General features: G+C 52.0%; 1 protein-coding gene across 1 annotated transcript in view; it reads left to right on the top strand.

Moving 5' to 3' along the window:
• Aco2 (aconitase 2) overlaps positions 1 to 16,588 on the top strand; it is a 36,034-nt gene that overhangs the window by 6,878 nt on the left and 12,568 nt on the right. Inside the window, exons 2-3 of the mRNA XM_003470384.5 lie at positions 8,491 to 8,627; positions 12,615 to 12,873. Of these exons, the coding sequence (XP_003470432.2) occupies positions 8,491 to 8,627; positions 12,615 to 12,873 (396 nt within the window). The remainder of the gene's footprint in view (positions 1 to 8,490; positions 8,628 to 12,614; positions 12,874 to 16,588) is intronic.

The following is a 16,588-nucleotide window of genomic DNA, read 5'->3' as shown; positions in this document are numbered from 1 at the left end:
AGTTTCTTAACTGCTCTCCCCCCCCCCATTTCTCCAGTGCCTTGCAACTGGGCCCCATCACTTCTGCTGGACACTGGTGTTCCAGCTGTGCTATAAGCACTTTCAGTTGCATGCCCACACTCATGGAGGAGGTCACAGCTGTGTCTCTGGGGAGGGAAGAGTCATTTAAATGACTAATACATTGTGCCCAAGCAAGGAGTCCCCCATCTGTCGCCGTGATGTGGTGCTGACTGTTCAGGCTGCCAAGGTGGCTGATGTCTAGTCCAGCATGGTGGCATACACATGTACTCCCAGCATTGAGGCTGAGGCTGAGGCTGAGGCAGGAGGGTCACCCTGAGATCAAGGCCAGCCTGGGCTAAATAGTGAGTTGAAAGCCAGCCTGAACTAGGTACTGAGACCCTGTTTCAAAAAATATATAAATATAATGGAAGAAAAAGAAATGCTGGCTGCAGCCTGGGGAAGCAGAGGAACCACATCAGCCCCTGAGCTACCGCATGCTGAGCGCAGTGACTTTAGCGGTCACAGAACCAGGTCTTGCTCCACAAATCTTGCCTCCTTTGTCCTTCACAAAGACCCTAAGAAGAGTTATTTTTAGCTTGTTTTCTTGATGATGAAACTGAGGCCTGCAGAGGCTGCCGCGCTCTCCTTTGGCCCCAGCCAGCGTGCTGGGGAGCCAGATTCCCAATGCAGGTATGCTGGACCCCAGAGCCAGGGCTTTTTGCCAGGCAGTCAGGCTGTTTCTCCAGAACACACTCTCTGGGGGCCTGGGGCAGAAGCCAAGTCTCTGTTGGGCGGGCTTGATTAGGGGACAGAGTTCAGCTGGGGAAGGAGCGGCTGTGTGTGTGTGGCTCTTCAGAGCTCTGAGTGCTTTTTGCCCCACATACCAGCAGGGCGGAGGGCTGGGTCCCACAGAGGCAGCCTTGTTCTTTGCTTAGCTCCCAGGCTGCCTGTGTGTTGGTGCAGAGTGGGCTCAGCATCCATATGCAGTTCTCAGCTGCTGCAGCCAGAAGCAAACAAGAATCAGGCAGATGAGGGACCCTCCCATGCTGCTTCTTAGGAGCCCTTGCCCCTCCCAAGCCTTTGAAAAAGGGTGCGTCATTTGTGTACCTGCCAGTTGTCCTAGCAACCAAGTTAGCTGACTGCCTGCTGGCAGGAGGGAATTGTTTAGCTTCGGATTCTTAGGAGAGGTGCCAGGCGCAGCTTGGGAGAAAATTGTGAGAAGCTGGCAGCGGAGGTGTGGGAAGACGGCTCCTCTCCCTCCGGAGGGTGCTAATGGACGCGCATTCCTACTGCCCACCTAGATGGCGCCACCCTGGGGCTTCCCTGCCAGGAAACTCTGGGCAGTTAGTTGCTGAGAAGACTGCAGGGGCCAGAAGAGCCGGGCGTTTGGCCTGATTCTGCTGGTGAAATGGCTGCCTCCTGGGCAGAGGACCCTGCAGAGGCCGGGTGCGTGCCTGGCCTTCGCATGCTGGAAGAGCGCTCAGAGGAGACCCCTTCAGTTCCCTTTCAGTTCCAGGACTGCTGTCTGTGGCGGTGTGCAGGCCTGCTCGGGGGCTCTGCGCTTTAGTGGTAGGGAAGTGGGGGCATAGTGGGAAAGCAACCTGTAAACCTTTCCCCAGTGCAGCTCATACCCCATGAGAACTGAGGGAAGGGGCTTCCCTTTACCTTTAGCTCCCTTTACCCTCCCTTTGTCCTCCTTTACCTCCCTTTATCTCCTTGCTGCGGGGCCCTGTGCTCTCATGTACATAGTACCTTACACATAGTGCTCAAAGTTTTCCTTCTCCCATCTCAGTCCCCAGAGGCAGGCACTGATAGGAATTCCTTGCTTATCTTTTTAGACTTTTTCTCTGCGTTTACAAAACTGCATTTTCTTTCTAATCTTCCTAAAGTCTGTGTTCTGCTCCATTGTTATGGAGGAGGAAACTGAGGCTTGGGAAGGTCAAGAATCCCACAGCTAGGGAATCAGATTCTAAGGGGGACCCTCCAGATCTGGGGCCTGTGCCCTTTCTGGGACTTGCTCTTGAGTTGGAGTATTACCACAGTGGCATGCTGACAGACGCTGGTGACTTCTCTGTCCCTCATGAGGCCCAGCCTCCCCAGTGGCCCTGTCTGTCTGGACACTGAGCCTCCATGCCTCCCAGTGGACAATGCTGAGGTAAGCCTGGCGTGGCAGGGTAGACAGTCCTGCCATCGTGCCAGGCTTGTGGGCAGGAGACATGCCCACAGCAGATACCAGTGGTTTGTGCCTTCCTTGGAGTCACCGAGCATGAAGTACCTTCTAGACACCTGGCATCGGGGAGTTTGGTGAGGAGTGGTAGCAGGGGTCCTTGAATGGCTGTAGAAAGTGCGTGAAATTATGTTTCATGTATTAAATTCTCCATGAAATGTGAAATAAATTTTATAATGGAGGGGGAAAAAAAGAAAAATTAAAAAAAATTTACTTGTGGCATTGTACATAATTTCTATCCTTTGGTGTTGGGTATGGAACACAAGGCTTTGCATGTACTGGCCAAGTGTCCGCCATTCCTTGACTGCCTCACAGACACCTGTGTGCCCGCACAGTCCTGTCCAGCGTCCTCTCTTTCGGAAAGCCTGACTGAGCTCCCAGCAGAGTTCCAGCTCCCTGTGCTCTGCTCGCCTCTTAGGCGAGTCCTCATCGTAGGGTAATGTTACTGCGATTTGTATTTACTGCTGACCTGCTCAGACTGAGGGATATGAATGAAGGACTGTCTCATGCTGCTTTGTGTCTGTCACAGTGCTCCCCACATAAAAGGCAGTTGAATGTTAAGATGCAGATGTGGGGGCTGGGGATTTAGCTCAGCGGCATAAGCACCTGCCTTGCAAGCAGGCAGTCGTGAGTTCGATCCTCGGTACCGATAAAAAGGAAAAAGACAAAAAAAAAAAAAAAAAAAGTTAAGCCTCCTTACACTTTAACCAAGAACATCTAAAATCGGTAGATGACTGATTTGTCTTGTTAACTGTTGGCTCTCACAGAGTCAGCTGAACCTGGTCCACCTTTAACCCTGCCTGGGGAGAGCTGCACTCTTTGGTTTAACTGCTGGTATTTACATGGCACTACCTGGCTTTGGTACTTGGCATTTGGGCAGGGAGAATTTAGGGGTGAATAAATACACAATCCAAACCAATAAAAAAGGTGGGAAGGAAGAGCCTTCCCAGAAGAGTGGGAACAAATGTAATTTCACAAATCCACATCAAGAAGCAGAAAGCTGGCATATGTAATAGGGCTCTAATTGGGCTGAGGGGTTCAGGGAAGGAGTCCTTGAGAACAGGAAGTTTATTTGAAGTTTGAAAGGTCTATAGAAGTTACCTAAATAGAGGGCAGATTGGGAATGGGCATGAGGAGAATATTCCAGGCAGAAGAAACAACATGTACAAAGACCCTGCAGCAAGTCCCTTCAGAATTGGTAATGGCCAGGCAGGTGTGGTGCTGCATACCTGTAATCCCATGACTCTGGGAGGCTGAGGCAGGAGGATCACAAATGTGAGCCTGGCCTGGGAAACTTAATGCAACTCTCAAAATAAATAAAAAGAGGGGCTGGGAATTTAGCTCAGCGGCATAAGCGCCTGCCTTGCAAGCAGTCAGTTGTGAGTTCGATCCCTGGTACCGATAAAAAGGAAAAAGACAAAAAAAAATAAAAATAAATTAAAAAAATAAATAAGTAAATAAAAAGAGCTGGGGATGTAACTCAATGCTAAATCCCTAGATTCAATTTCCAGTACTCAAAAACAAAACAAACATAAATAGTCCAGAAAGTTCATCTGATGGTGCTTTGGAGAAAGGCACATTCTGTATTATTCAGAGCCCAACTAAATGGGATCTTGCTGTCAGGGTCCCATAAACAAAAGGTGTTTAATAGGGATGGGAGTTTGCCAAGGCAGATTCTAACACACTGAACATAATCCAAAGGAGAGGAGAAAGAGAGGCACTAAAAAATCAGCTTAGGTTTTTTTTAAGAACTCAAATTTGAAGGGCAGATGAGCAAGGAGGTGGAGCAGCAGAAGCCCCTGAGAAGGGTGTCAGGAATGCCAGAGACCCAGAGGGGCTCGACTTTCAAGGCAAGGACCAGTTGAGCTTATTTGTAGGATTCAGAAGGTCACAAGCTCCATCCCTCCACCGGGTCCTAGCGCCCGCTGCTCTGGGAAACGAAGTAGTGCGGTGGTCACTCACACTGCGCAAGTCCCAGGCCAAGCACTCTGCTGGTCCTCATGTGTTAACACTGAAGTTTATCTCCATTTTTTACTGTGGCAAAACTAAGACTTGGGGAGGTTGAATAACTTGCCAAGGGTCACAGGACAGAAGTGCCAGCACTGCAGTGACTCAGTTTATACTGTCATACCATGCTGGACATCAAGGACAGAGCCTGTCCCCAAATCTGGAGGGAGCAGGAGTCAGGAGACATGGGCTTGGGCCCGGGTTGACTGCATACCTGTCTGTGTGACTTTTGGCTTAACTCACTGAGCTTTAGTCCCCACATCTGCAGGACTCCAGTGGCCTTGCAGTGTTGTGGGAATTCCAGATTGGCACCAAACATGCTTGGCACAGAGTAGATGCTCAATAAACAGGTGTGTTTATTTTTATTCTAAGAGTGGAGGTGTGAGACCCACAGCTAGTCTTTTTTTCCATATGAGATCTGTGCCATCCAGGGGTCCAGGAAGTCAGTCTCCCTGGGTAAGTACGTTAATACAGCCCAGCCCTGGGCACTTTATGCACCTTTCCTGCATTTTGTTTGGGTTTTTTTTTTTTTTTTTTTGGTACTGGGGATTGAACCTTTCCTGCATTTTAAACTTTTAGCTGAAGCAGGGAGCAGGGCTGAGGTTTCCCCTTGCACAGGTGTGGGAACTGGAGGCCTGGAAGAGTTAAGTAAGTCCCCCAAGGTCTCACAGGGGGGTAACATTGTTTCCTTTTCTTGTTGGGATTGTGGGTAGACAGATGAACAGCAAGGGTGAGTGTGGATTTTTGCAGGACATTTGGCAAAATCAGTCAGGCTGTTCCTAAAAAGAATGCAGAGGAGCAAGGGTTGAGCTACCGTTCAGTTAGGTGCCTGTAGCAGTGCACTAAACCCCTGGATGCAGAGTGTTGAGAACCAGAAACATCTGCCCTGGGGAGCCTGGCCGAATGGGTGCATTTGTCTGGAGGCTTGGCCCAGCATCCTGGAGTTGTGCTTGCTTTGTGTGTGGCTGACACAGTGGGAGGTCCAGCCATGGCAGGAGGCTGTAGACCCCAAGGGGCTGCAGGTAGAGAGAGACTGGATAAGGCACTGAATCAGCATTAAGGTCAGGCTCTGCACCCAGGTTCACAAGCGTAGTGTGCCTCGAGAGGAGTTTATGAAACCAGGTGTGATGCCACATGCCTGTAATCCGGAGGCCGAGGCAGGGAAACTGGCTCAAGTTCAAGGCTATTCTGGGCTACATAGTGAGACCTTGTCTCAAAAGAAAAAAAAATGCCATTCCTTAACACCTGTCAGCCCAGCACTCCTGGAGGCTGAGGTAGGAGGATCACAAGTTCAAGCCCCACTGGGGCAACTTACTGAGACTATCTCAAAAAATAAACGAATAAATAAATAAAAAAGAGCCAGGGATGCAGCAGAGTGCCAAAGCCTGGGGTTCAATCGGGGGATCAGTTCCTCAGGTGCACTGGGCGCATTTCTCATATAGCTTGTGGCTGGCCCTTTGGACAGTGTGAACCTGGAGTGAGGCCAGATGGCCAGCAAGTCCTTTTAGTCAGTGCCAACTGCTGTTCCTTGTTTCATTTGTTCATTTTTTTTTTTTTTCTTTTTTGAGACAGCGTCTTATAGTCCATGCTGGCCTTGAACTTGTAATCCCCCTGCCTCAGCCTCCTGAGTGCTGGGATTACAGATATGCAGCACTGTGCCCAATCTTAGGAGGGAAATAGCACAATCTTCGATTGGAAAAGGAGCACAGCGTAGCGCTGCATTGTGGTCAAGGACTGAGTCAAGGACTTCCTGCAATCTTAGCGCTGTGATGTTATCTCCCTTCTGGGGTTGGGGAACAGGCAACCAGAGGCCAGTGAGTGAGTGGGGCTGAGTTCAGTCTCACTTGCTGCAATGGCCTTGGTCCTCATCCCCCATGCAAGCCTCAGTTTCCTCCCTGGGAAAAGGGGGTACTCACAGGTGTTGCTTCACTGGGTGGTTGTGCAGAGTCGCTGACTATACACACAGGGTTCTTAGCGCAGTGCTCCTCTCCACACAGCGGGCATGGCTGGAACTCTGTCTTTACACTTAAACTGTTGTCTGCTGCTATGCCTAAGCTGTTGTCCGCTGCTACACCTAAGCTATTGTCCGCTGCCATAGGTTGTTACAGTGTTTTGCAGTGTGGAAGATCAATCACACCCAAAGCCTCACACATGCAGGCTGTGTTCTGACTTCCGTCCCTAGCCTTTTGGATTTTATTTTGAGATGGGGGGTGGGGATGTCATACTAAGTTGCATAAGTTGGCTTCGAACTTAGAATCCTCTTGTCACAGCCTAGTGAGCAGTTCAGGGTTACAGATGTGCACTGCCATGCCCAGCTGGCAAAAGCAGCCCAGCTGCACTGTGATTTGGTGCTGCCATGTCACGCATACTTGGCTTCAGCATCCCCTTGCAGCCAGCAATCAAGTACTTTTCCCAGTACCATTAGGATTTTAGTTCATGGTTTTACCTACTGCGTCAGACGCTAGGTAGTATTATCGCATTTTTCTTTCTTTCTTTTTTTTTTTTTTTGTCTTTTTCCTTTTTATCGGTACCGGGGCTTGAACTCACGACTGCCTGCTTGCAGGGCAGGCGCTTATGCCGCTGAGCTAAACCTCCAGCCCCACATTTTTATTTCTAAGAAAACCAACACTTATGACAATTTGCAAAAGTAGACAGGTTATATGTAGGCATTGAAAAGCCTATAATACAGGCTATATTAATAAACAAGGAAAGCGAGTTTTCTCTTAGCACAGTGGGGTGGATCTGTACACTAGGGGTGATTAGAAACAGTACTCAGGACTTTATATGTTTTCTTTTGGCAGTGCTTACATTAAATTGTCCAAGGTCACCCAGGCATGAACAGCCAGGCCAGATTTTAATCCAGGTCTCCCCCTCCCTGTGGGCTGGGCTCCTCCCACTCATTATGGCTATGGCTGTATTGCTTTGCATCCTTCTGGTACAGTGGCACCTTGGAGGTCCTTGGATATGTCACCAGGGGTCCTTCACATCCCTTAGTGTGGCAGACAGTGGGGCTGTGCCCAGGGGACCTGGGGGCCGTGCCTGCCTTGGGGAGGTCACAGCTGCTTCTGTTGTGTGAAAGTGGATGATGGCTGGGGTGCGGTTCCAGATGTCAGCTGTGGGCCAGTATGAGGTTCTGTCTCAGAGGGTAGCAGGTGACAGAAAAGGGAGCCTGGAGCAGTGGTTTCTGCCCTGCCAGCCTGGGCTGGGAACTCCCATGTGAGGGAAGGCTGCTTCCTTTCCACTGATTTCTTTGCATTTGTTTTTTCTCCCTGGGTCACAGCATACCTGTGAAGATTGTCATCCACAGTTTAAAAGTAACTAGTACCAAAAAAAAAAAAAAAATAGTACACATCCCTTCTTGGAAGTCCCTCACTGCCTAACAAAAAGGCAGAAGGTGTTTTTATGATCTAGTCTTGAGAAGTCACACAGTGGAATGGGGTGTCACATTCTGTTCCTTGGAAGTCAGTCAGGACACCACACCTTCAAGGGTGTGTCTGGTGCTAGGCGAGAGCTCTGTCACTAAGCTGCACCCCTAGTCCTTCAGATTTATTTCGAGACAGGATCTTGCTAAGTTGTCTAGGCTGGCCTGGAGCACTTGGCTGCTCACCTGGCCCAGGCACCACCCTTGGAAGGGATATGGAGCCCTGGACTTTCCCCATTCCTCCGCTTAGTCAGCAGGTCTCTGTGTCTGACACAGGCTGGGTGGTCCTGACAGAGCTGAGTGAGAGCTAAGGCTCCATCCTCGTGCTCCAGGAGCTTTAGGTGTGGCAGGGGTGACAGCTGGTCTGGGATAAGAGCTGTCACACAACTGTCCTGTCTGCTCTGCCCTCGCTTTGCACACCAGAGCTGGTTCCATCAGTGCCTGGGGGATTTCCATGTGTTGAAACACCTTCCCTGGTGACCCTGACTTCTGCATCCCTTGTGCTCTTTCCTGCTGCAGGCCGTCCTCCTGTGGCCACTGTATCATCCGTGCTCCTGATGAGGAACCCAAGACTGTACTCAGGGCACAGCAATAAAAGCTTACCCCTTGGCTTTTGTTCGTTTGATTATTTGGGAGCGGCTTTGGGGAGAAGGTGGGGTTGAAGTAGTTTAGGCTGCCCATGAACATCCTTCCCCCACCTCCTAAGTGCTGGGATTACAGCTGTGTGCCACCATACCCAGATTTTTTTTTTTTTTTTTTTTGACCTTGCTGAGCTGTCCCTGGGGACGGACTTTCCTGCAAACTCCATTGATGGTTGGTATCTTTCATTCTGCAGAAAGCCCTGGGTGTGCGACAGTACCATGTGGCCTCAGTCCTGTGCCAACGGGCCAAGGTGGCCATGAGCCACTTTGAGCCTAACGAGTACATCCGTTATGACCTTCTAGAAAAGAACATTAACATCGTTCGCAAACGGTAAGGCTTCGGGTGGGAGCTGGCAGGAAGGCTGAAGGATGCCACGAGGTGCAGGAGGTACTTGGTAGCGATGTTTTTGATGGTGACAAGATCAAATGTCCCTTCAGGGAAAGAGCATTCTAAACTTCTGCCTGTCTCCAGAGAGGATTCTTGTCAGGAAGCCTTGGGGAAGGTACTGTTCAGGGCAGGCTGCTGACCCTAGGCTTCCCCTTTGAGGGCCATCAGCACAGTGGCTAGAGATTCCGCTCTGTTCCCTGATTAGTGTGGCGGCCAGAGGAGACCTCAGGCCTGAGACCCAGAAGAAAGCACCTGCAGCTCTGGAGCCTGCCTGTCCCATGGGTGGTGAGAGGGCAGCATCTCTGCCTTACCACTGCCCTGTGTGGCTGGTGCTGGGCTCGATGCTGCCCCCAGAAGGATGCAGACGGTACTGCAGCAGGAGGCGGCGGCCACCTCAGGCAGCAGTATATACGCCAGTCAGGGCTGTCCTTGGAATTTGCCCAGCTACAAACAGAGCTAGGCCGGGCCTGCCTGGTAGCCTCTGACACTGACTCGGGCCGGCCTATCCTGAGTGTACCCTGGGATGGCTGAGGAGCAGGCTCTGCAAGTTGCCCATGGCCACACACCCTGGGAGTCATGAGCCTCAGCTGTGCTCTGCTTCGGTGCTCTGCACATCCTGCACCTGGTCTGCCTCCTGCCATTCTGCTTCCTGTTTTCTGGTGTCCTCACTTCCGTTTTCTTTTTTTCTTTTGGGTACCGGGAATCCAACTCAGAGCCTTTTGCTTGCCAGACAGGCACTTGTGCCGCTGCGCTATATCCTGGCTCCACTTCAGTTTAAAGGGTAGCAGCTATCTTACTGTCCCCTCCAACAGCCTCCAGCACAGCAGGAAGGACTTCAGGGCCATGAAGGAACTGGGTTGGCCTCGGTTTCTGTTCTCAGCGGCCCCCATAGTTCTGCCCCCTCCCTCCCTGCTGTGTGGGAACTGGGCGCCCTGTCTGAGTTCCATACCTGCGGAGCCGAGGGCCGTGCTCAAGCATCCCTCTGGCTCTAGCGTTCTCCCGGGCTGCATCCAGGCTGTGTGCTAGAAAAGCATTGAGGCTGCCTGCCCCTTTGTCTCACTCCTAGCAGCTCTGACTCAGGTGGCCTTGTCCAAAGTGCGGCCTCACCTGGGCGCTTTTTAGCATCAGATTCCCAGCCTCCACCCAGAACTGAGTCAGAGCCTGCATTCAACGAGGTGGAAGTGTGAGGAGCCAGCTGCCCAGCTGATTCTGAAGGCAGTCCGTGGAGAACCACTGGCCACTGACGCATGCATACTTTTCTCCAGGGAACAGTATTTTACTTATCCTTTGAGCTCTCAAACCATGGCTCAATGAAAAAACGTAGGAGTTTCCTTTTGTCTGCAAAATCCTTCTTCACCTCTTCTCTTGGTCATGCAGAGGGGAGAGCTGATGCACGGCATACTTCCAGTCAGTCACTTGGCCAGAGAGTCACGGCAGCCACTTAGCTTTTCTTTCTTTCTTTCTTTTTTTTTTTTTTTTTTTTTGGTCTTTTTGAGACAGGGTCTCGCTGCGTAGTTCAGGCTGGCCTTGAGCTCACTGTGTAGCCCAGGCTGGTCTCAAACTCGCAGTGATCCTCTTGCCTCAGCCTCCTGAGTACTGGGATTACAGGCGTGAGCCACCACACCTGGCACTTAGTTTTTCCTTTAACAGCTGGAAGCAAGAAGGGGTCTGAGTCTGTCCCTGGACTTGGATCTCTGTCCCCGGGGCCACAGGGTAGCAGTGCACAGGGAGGATCCACTTTGCCTGTCTCAGCTCAGCCTTCGTCCAGTCTTAGCCTTGCTTGTGATGGATAGGCCCTGATACCACCACATCAGGCATTTGCTTCCAAGGTCTCGGGTTGTAAGCCTGGGTGCTATTTTCAGCTCCCCTGGCCGGGAAGGGAGGGCGAGACGTATGCTGTGGGGTGAGTCATCAGCTGCCTGCCTGGAGATGCCGGCCACAGGCCTCTGCTATTTTTACGCAAGGCTCTCGTGACAGCGGGGGAGCTTGGAGCTTCTGAGTTGCCAGCAGACCTGTGGTTGTTGCAGAGCCAGTGCCCTAGGAACACTTGCTTTCAAGGACTTAGGGGACTTTGGGGGTGAGGGGCTGGGATCCAGGCTGGCAGGGGAGTCCCTTCCTTTCCCAGTGCCAGCGTTGATTGCCGAGTGCTCACCATGTGCTGGGCCCTCTCCCCAGGCACTGACTGATGGTAAAGGTCAAGGTATGTGAAGGGCACAGACACAGTGGCTCTGCTGGCTCCTCCTGCTTTTATTTTGGTTTGTTAGGACAGTGGCACTCTATGTGGTAGTTTAAACTGGTATTGAACTCATTATGTAGCCCAGGGTAGCCTTGAACTCAAATCACGCACACAGAATTTTCTGACTCGCAGGCACTCAAGTCACTTTGCTCTCTCCCTGCCTCAATTTCCTCATCTTTGTCATGAATTACAAACATAAAAGTGCTTAGAACAATGATGGTGAACCTTCTAGAGCCTTCGGTGATAACAAACAGCTGGCTGTGACACATGTGCCCTAGGTTTGCCACCACAGGCTTAGGAAATGCTGAGCCGAAAGTGAGTGCTCTGGGCTGAGGGTGGAGTCCTGCTGCTTCCCAGGATGTCAGCTTTGGCCTCAGCTTTCCAGAAGGCGGAAGCAGAGCCAGAACCCCAGAGCAGCAGCTCTGTGGTTCGTGCAGCCCTAGGTTTCAGGGGCAGCTGAGTCCTGCAGAGGCTGTGCTCCCATGGGGGCTGGGCGAGAACTGTCACTTTGGCTTTAAGGGGAGGCAGAATGGGGTCTGGAGGAGAGGACCAGTGGGAGGCTGGGTCATGGTCTGGTTTCTGTCCCTGGGCTCTAGAGGGCACACCTGTGGGAGTGAGTGCTGCTGGGCTCAGGGAAGCTACAGCATCACAGGCTCCAGCTGTGAGGCTGGCATAGCGGAGTGGGCGAGTGGGTGCTGCCATCGTCCCGTGTGGAGCACGGCTGAGGGCACAGCAGGAAGTGCGGGCCAGCCTGAGACTCAGGCTCAGTAACTTGGGCTGGTACTGTCTCTGCTGGGTGTGTGTGTCTATTGTGCATGTGTTTGTGTGCCTGTCTGTGACTGTTGTGGCACTGGAGATTGGATCCAGGGAGTGTTGAGCTACATCCTCAAGTCTTTCTTTTATTATTTATTTATTTACTTCTCTTGGTGTTTTTGAGGCAGGGTCTGTCTATGTAAGCTCAGGCCTCAAACTCAGAGATCCTCTTGCTTCAGCCTCCCAAGTGCTGGGATTATCTGTGTGTACTAACACATCCAGCTGGTTATTTTATTAAATGACAAGCATAGCTGGGTGTGGTGGCACACTCCTGTATCCTAGCATGTGGGTGGCAGAGACAGGAGGATCACGAGTGTGGGACTAGCCTGGGCTACATAGCACGTACCTGTCTTAAAAAAAAAAAAGCCAAGGATACCATGAACACTAGGCATAGTAGTACACACCTGCAATCCCAGCATCAGGAGGCTGAAGCAGGGGGATCATTGGGAGTTTGAGGCCAGCCTGGGCTACAAATTGAATTCAAGTCCAGCCTGAAGTACATAGCAAAATCCTGTGTCAAAACAACAAAAAAGCCAAGAATACATTGAACATTAATGATGAGCTGTCTACTTGATAAATACTTGATAAGTACTCATTAGAAAGGTGATTAATGGGATGGAAAAGCAAATACCATTTTGGAAAAAAAAATCATCTCTTGTGACTGTGTCGTTCATTGTTCATCTACAGAGCACCTAGTGAGCACCAGCTAGAGCTGACACAGGCAGCAGGACCATTCGTCCCTCCCCTGTGGGACTCAGAGTTCCTTGAACAGCCTCCTCTTCCCTGCCATGGTCAGGGCACGCCATTCCCTGGGAGGGAACAGCTGTGGGTGGGCCGGGCTTGTGTAGCTGGTACCAGCCTGGTTCTCCTCTCTCCATCAGACTGAACCGGCCACTGACCCTCTCAGAGAAGATTGTGTATGGACACCTGGATGACCCAGCCAACCAGGAAATCGAGAGGGGCAAGACATATCTACGGCTACGGCCCGATCGCGTGGCCATGCAGGACGCCACAGCGCAGATGGCCATGCTACAGTTCATCAGCAGTGGGCTGCCCAAGGTGGCCGTGCCGTCTACCATCCACTGTGACCATCTCATCGAGGCCCAGGTTGGGGGTGAAAAAGACTTGCGCCGGGCTAAGGTGAGCCCCGGGTGGTATGGGGTCAGGCTAGGGGGTGGGACATGGTGACTGGCAGCACCCTCCTGCAGGGCCTGTCTGGGACCCCGCCTCCAAGTTCCCATGAACTCTCATGGTTTGGGATGGGCCCTGGGGCTCAGACCCAAAGCCCCATGCATGCCAGGCAAGCATCCTACCCTGAACTCTGCCCCACCCTAGGATGTAGTCTTGTTTGTGCCTTTTTCCCCCTTTCCTGCCTGCCTGCCTTCTCAAATACTGGCAGGGGAACATGGGGCCTTTCAGTGCTAGGCCAGCACTCTCCTACTGAGCTGTACCCCAGCTCTTTTTCACTTTATTTTATTTTTTGAAACAGTGTCAGTATGTAGCCCAGGCTAGAACTCATGGTTCAGTCTCCCAGGTGCTAAGATAGCAGATGTGCACCACTATGCCCAGCTTGGCACTTTATTTTAATTAATTAATTTACTTACATTTGGTACCAGGAAAGGAACTCATGACCTTGTACTTGCCAGGCAGGAGCTTAAGCCACTGAGCTAAATCCCCAGCCCTGCTCTTTACTTTTTGAAACAGAATCTTACCAAGTTGCCTAAGTTCCTGAGTAGCTGGGATTACAGGCCTGTGTCACCACCACTGGCTTGTTTTTGTCCCTTTTTTTGGTTTTTTTGAGACAGGGTCTTTTTTTTTTTTTGTTTTTTTGTTTTTTTTGTTTTTTTTGGTCTTTTTCCTTTTTATCGGTACCGGGGATCGAACTCACGACTGTCTGCTTTCAAGGCAGGCGCTTATGCCGCTGAGCTAAACCCCCAGCCCCGAGACAGGGTCATATTATACAGTATAGGCAGGTCTGGAACTCATGGTGATCCTCCTGCCTCAGCCTCCAGGGCCTCCTGAGTGCTGGGATTACAGGCATGCACCACCATGCCTGGGTTGTTTTTGTTCTTTTCTAATACTAGAATTAACCTTTATTCGTGAAGATAATAAAAAATACAGAAAAAACCTGAAGAAAAGAAGAACTGTCCCTCATCTTACCCCATTAGCGTATACTTGCTACCGGATGAGAGAAGCACTGCACACCAGGCGTGGTGGTGCCTGTCTTTGATCTGGCATCCTGGAAGCTGGGGCACGAGGGTCACCACAAGTTTGAGGCCAGCTTGGAGTACATAGCAATAGCCTGCCTCAGAAAGCAAAACAAAACAAAAAAGGGCACAAAACCTTGTTCTAATATATATCAATAATAATAATTAAAAGGGGGCTGAGGTTCAATTTCTAGCGCCACGAAAAGAGAACAATAGTTCCACAGCCCAGGCACTGTGCCCCGCCTTGTGCTCAAGGAGGGCAGTGAGGGCTTTTTTTTTTTTTTCCTCTACTAAGCACGCATGCGCTTCCTTCTGCTCCTCTGACCCTGGGGCACTTGCCAGGGAGTGAGAGTGAGCCAGAGTTTACCAAACATCACAGTGCATTGAGTCCACAGCCACAGGAGGCTGCACCAAGCCAACCCTGACCCCAGCCCAGCCGTGCAGTTCTCGTTTGGGACCTTCTCTGAGTGTTGCTGTCAGCACGAGCTGCCATGTGTTGTTTAACGCTGCTGCTGCTGCTGCTCCCAGACCTGGAGTGCGGAGCTGTGTGTTGCTCTAGGCGGCAGCAGTTCTCGCCCAGCGCCAGGCCTTCCCCCTTGCAGTGGGAGCAGGACCCCAGGCTGCTGTTGGCAGGAGCTGAATGTTGGCACAGGGCACAGGCTGTGACTGAAAGTGCCCCATTCCCATGGCCAGCCCAGTCTGCAGAGCCTCTGGGCCCCTGGGAACCACTCTGGCCACCTTTCTGTTGGGCCCTTTCTGCTGCCCTGGCTACCCACCGTGCATCCTGGCTGCACAGTGGCTCTTTCTGCCCAACTGAAGGGTGGTCCTGGCCTGCTGACTGCAGCCTCAGCTGCAGTGGCACAGCGGGTGGTGGTGTTACATAATGTCCCGGGGGACTGGAGCTGTTCAAGGCCATGAGTCCCAGGCCGTCAGCCCTGCTGGGCTCACTCAGCTTCCCACAGCAGGGCCACCACCCTGTGGGGCCACCCTTGCTTTGTGGGTCAGAATCTACTTGTTGGAGGTGAGAGTCACAGGAAACAGGATGTCAGGGCTCATTCCTTTGTTCATTAAGTGTCTCCTGCAATTTTCTTGTACTGCATGTGCTGTGCTGGATGCTTGGGCTCAGTGCGGGCAGGACAGATGGCTCCAGCTTCGAGGACCTTAGTTAAGTCTAGTAGGGAGGTGGATGTGGAACAGTTACAGAACTGGTAATCACAGCTTTGGTGTGTTTAGGAGGAGAATGTGCAGGACTGAGAGCGTGAGAAAGAGGTGTGGCGAACACTTTGGACGGGAGCCAGGCATGGTGGCCCATGCCCCCAGTCCCAGCCCTCAGGAGGCTGAGGTAGGAGGAGCGCCATGAGAACAAGGCCAGCCTGGGCTGCACAGTGAATTTCAGACCAGACTGGAATGCACAGCCAGATCTGGTCCCAAAAACCGAATACACCGGTACAGTTGGAAGCGGAAAGACTGTGACCAGCTGAGGTCCTGAGGAGCTTAACTGCAGTGACAACTTTCTACCCCAAACAGTGTCTGCAGAGGCCCCAGGGCAGGAAGAAATATGTTGCTTGTGTTTGGTGAAGTGGGGGCACGTCAGGTGTGAGCTCTGCGTGGACCTGGATGGTCCTGGGCGGGGTCTAAGGACGCAGGGCCTTTAGGCCTCTGCACTGCAATAGGAGTCCAGGAGGGGTGTTTCTGCCTGACCTCTACAGGTGGGAGGATCGCACAGTAGACACTGCAGCATCTGGTGGGACTGTGTTGTGATAGGGAGTGAGCAGGCGGGCCTGCTGCTGAACAGGACAAGCACAACTGACTCATGATACCAGGATAGTAGCCTTTGCATTTGTGTGAACGATAGCAGGCTTTGAGCAGGGCCCAGTGTCGCATGGATTTGGAAACAGTCTCTGGCTGGGACGCAGAGAGGCAGGGCAGCCGCTCTAGTGCCATGTTCAGAAAAGGATCCAGGCTGAGCTCAGGTGGAGGGAGGTTCTGCGGTGCCACTTCGGGGTGGTGTCCCTGTCCCCTCTGTTCTTACAGACATGTGCTCATGGGCCCACTCTGTCCTAATTCACAGGTGACTGGTTTGGAAGTGAAAAGGCCAGGCTGTTACTAATTGGGAAGAGGCATCGCTGGGGTCCCATTCTCTTACCTAGGTGACCCAGTGGGCCCTCAAGAAGGTGCCAGTGCAGCTCTGAGATCATTCATCGGGGGCCCGTGGGGCTGAGAGGGCCCCTTTCTCTGTCATGAGGCTGCCTCTCCCTTCCTGGGGTTGACAGGTCTCCTCTCCTAGTTACTCCTTTGAGACACTGGACCCACTTGGTGCCAGCCCTGTCGTCAGAGTCACCTCCCTTGTCCTAGGAATGCCAGGTCTTCAGAGAAGGCCTTGTCCCACATCATCTTCCTACCCCAAGGAAGCTGCCTTCAGATGACAGATGATGGATGCAGCCCCCCCCCCATGCTCTTCTAGGCAGTAACAGCCTTCACCAGCCATCAGACACAGGGCCATCAGATGCTCCCAAGAAGGAGCCCCTGCAGCAGGCCGACCTGGGCAGGGCGCTCTCTGAGGGAGGCTCCGTCCTCCCAACAACTGCAGCTCTGTCCTGTCAGGCTGTCACCTGCAGGGAAAGGTCTGGTTTCCAGCCTGGTTCCTG

Source organism: Cavia porcellus, unplaced genomic scaffold (assembly GCF_034190915.1).
Source record: "Cavia porcellus strain 051 isolate PalLab524CR breed Dunkin Hartley unplaced genomic scaffold, mCavPor4.1 scaffold_40, whole genome shotgun sequence".
Lineage (NCBI taxonomy): Eukaryota > Metazoa > Chordata > Mammalia > Rodentia > Caviidae > Cavia > Cavia porcellus.
The sequence above is the reverse complement of the archived record's forward strand: the minus strand, read 5'-3'. Positions and strand labels throughout refer to the sequence as shown.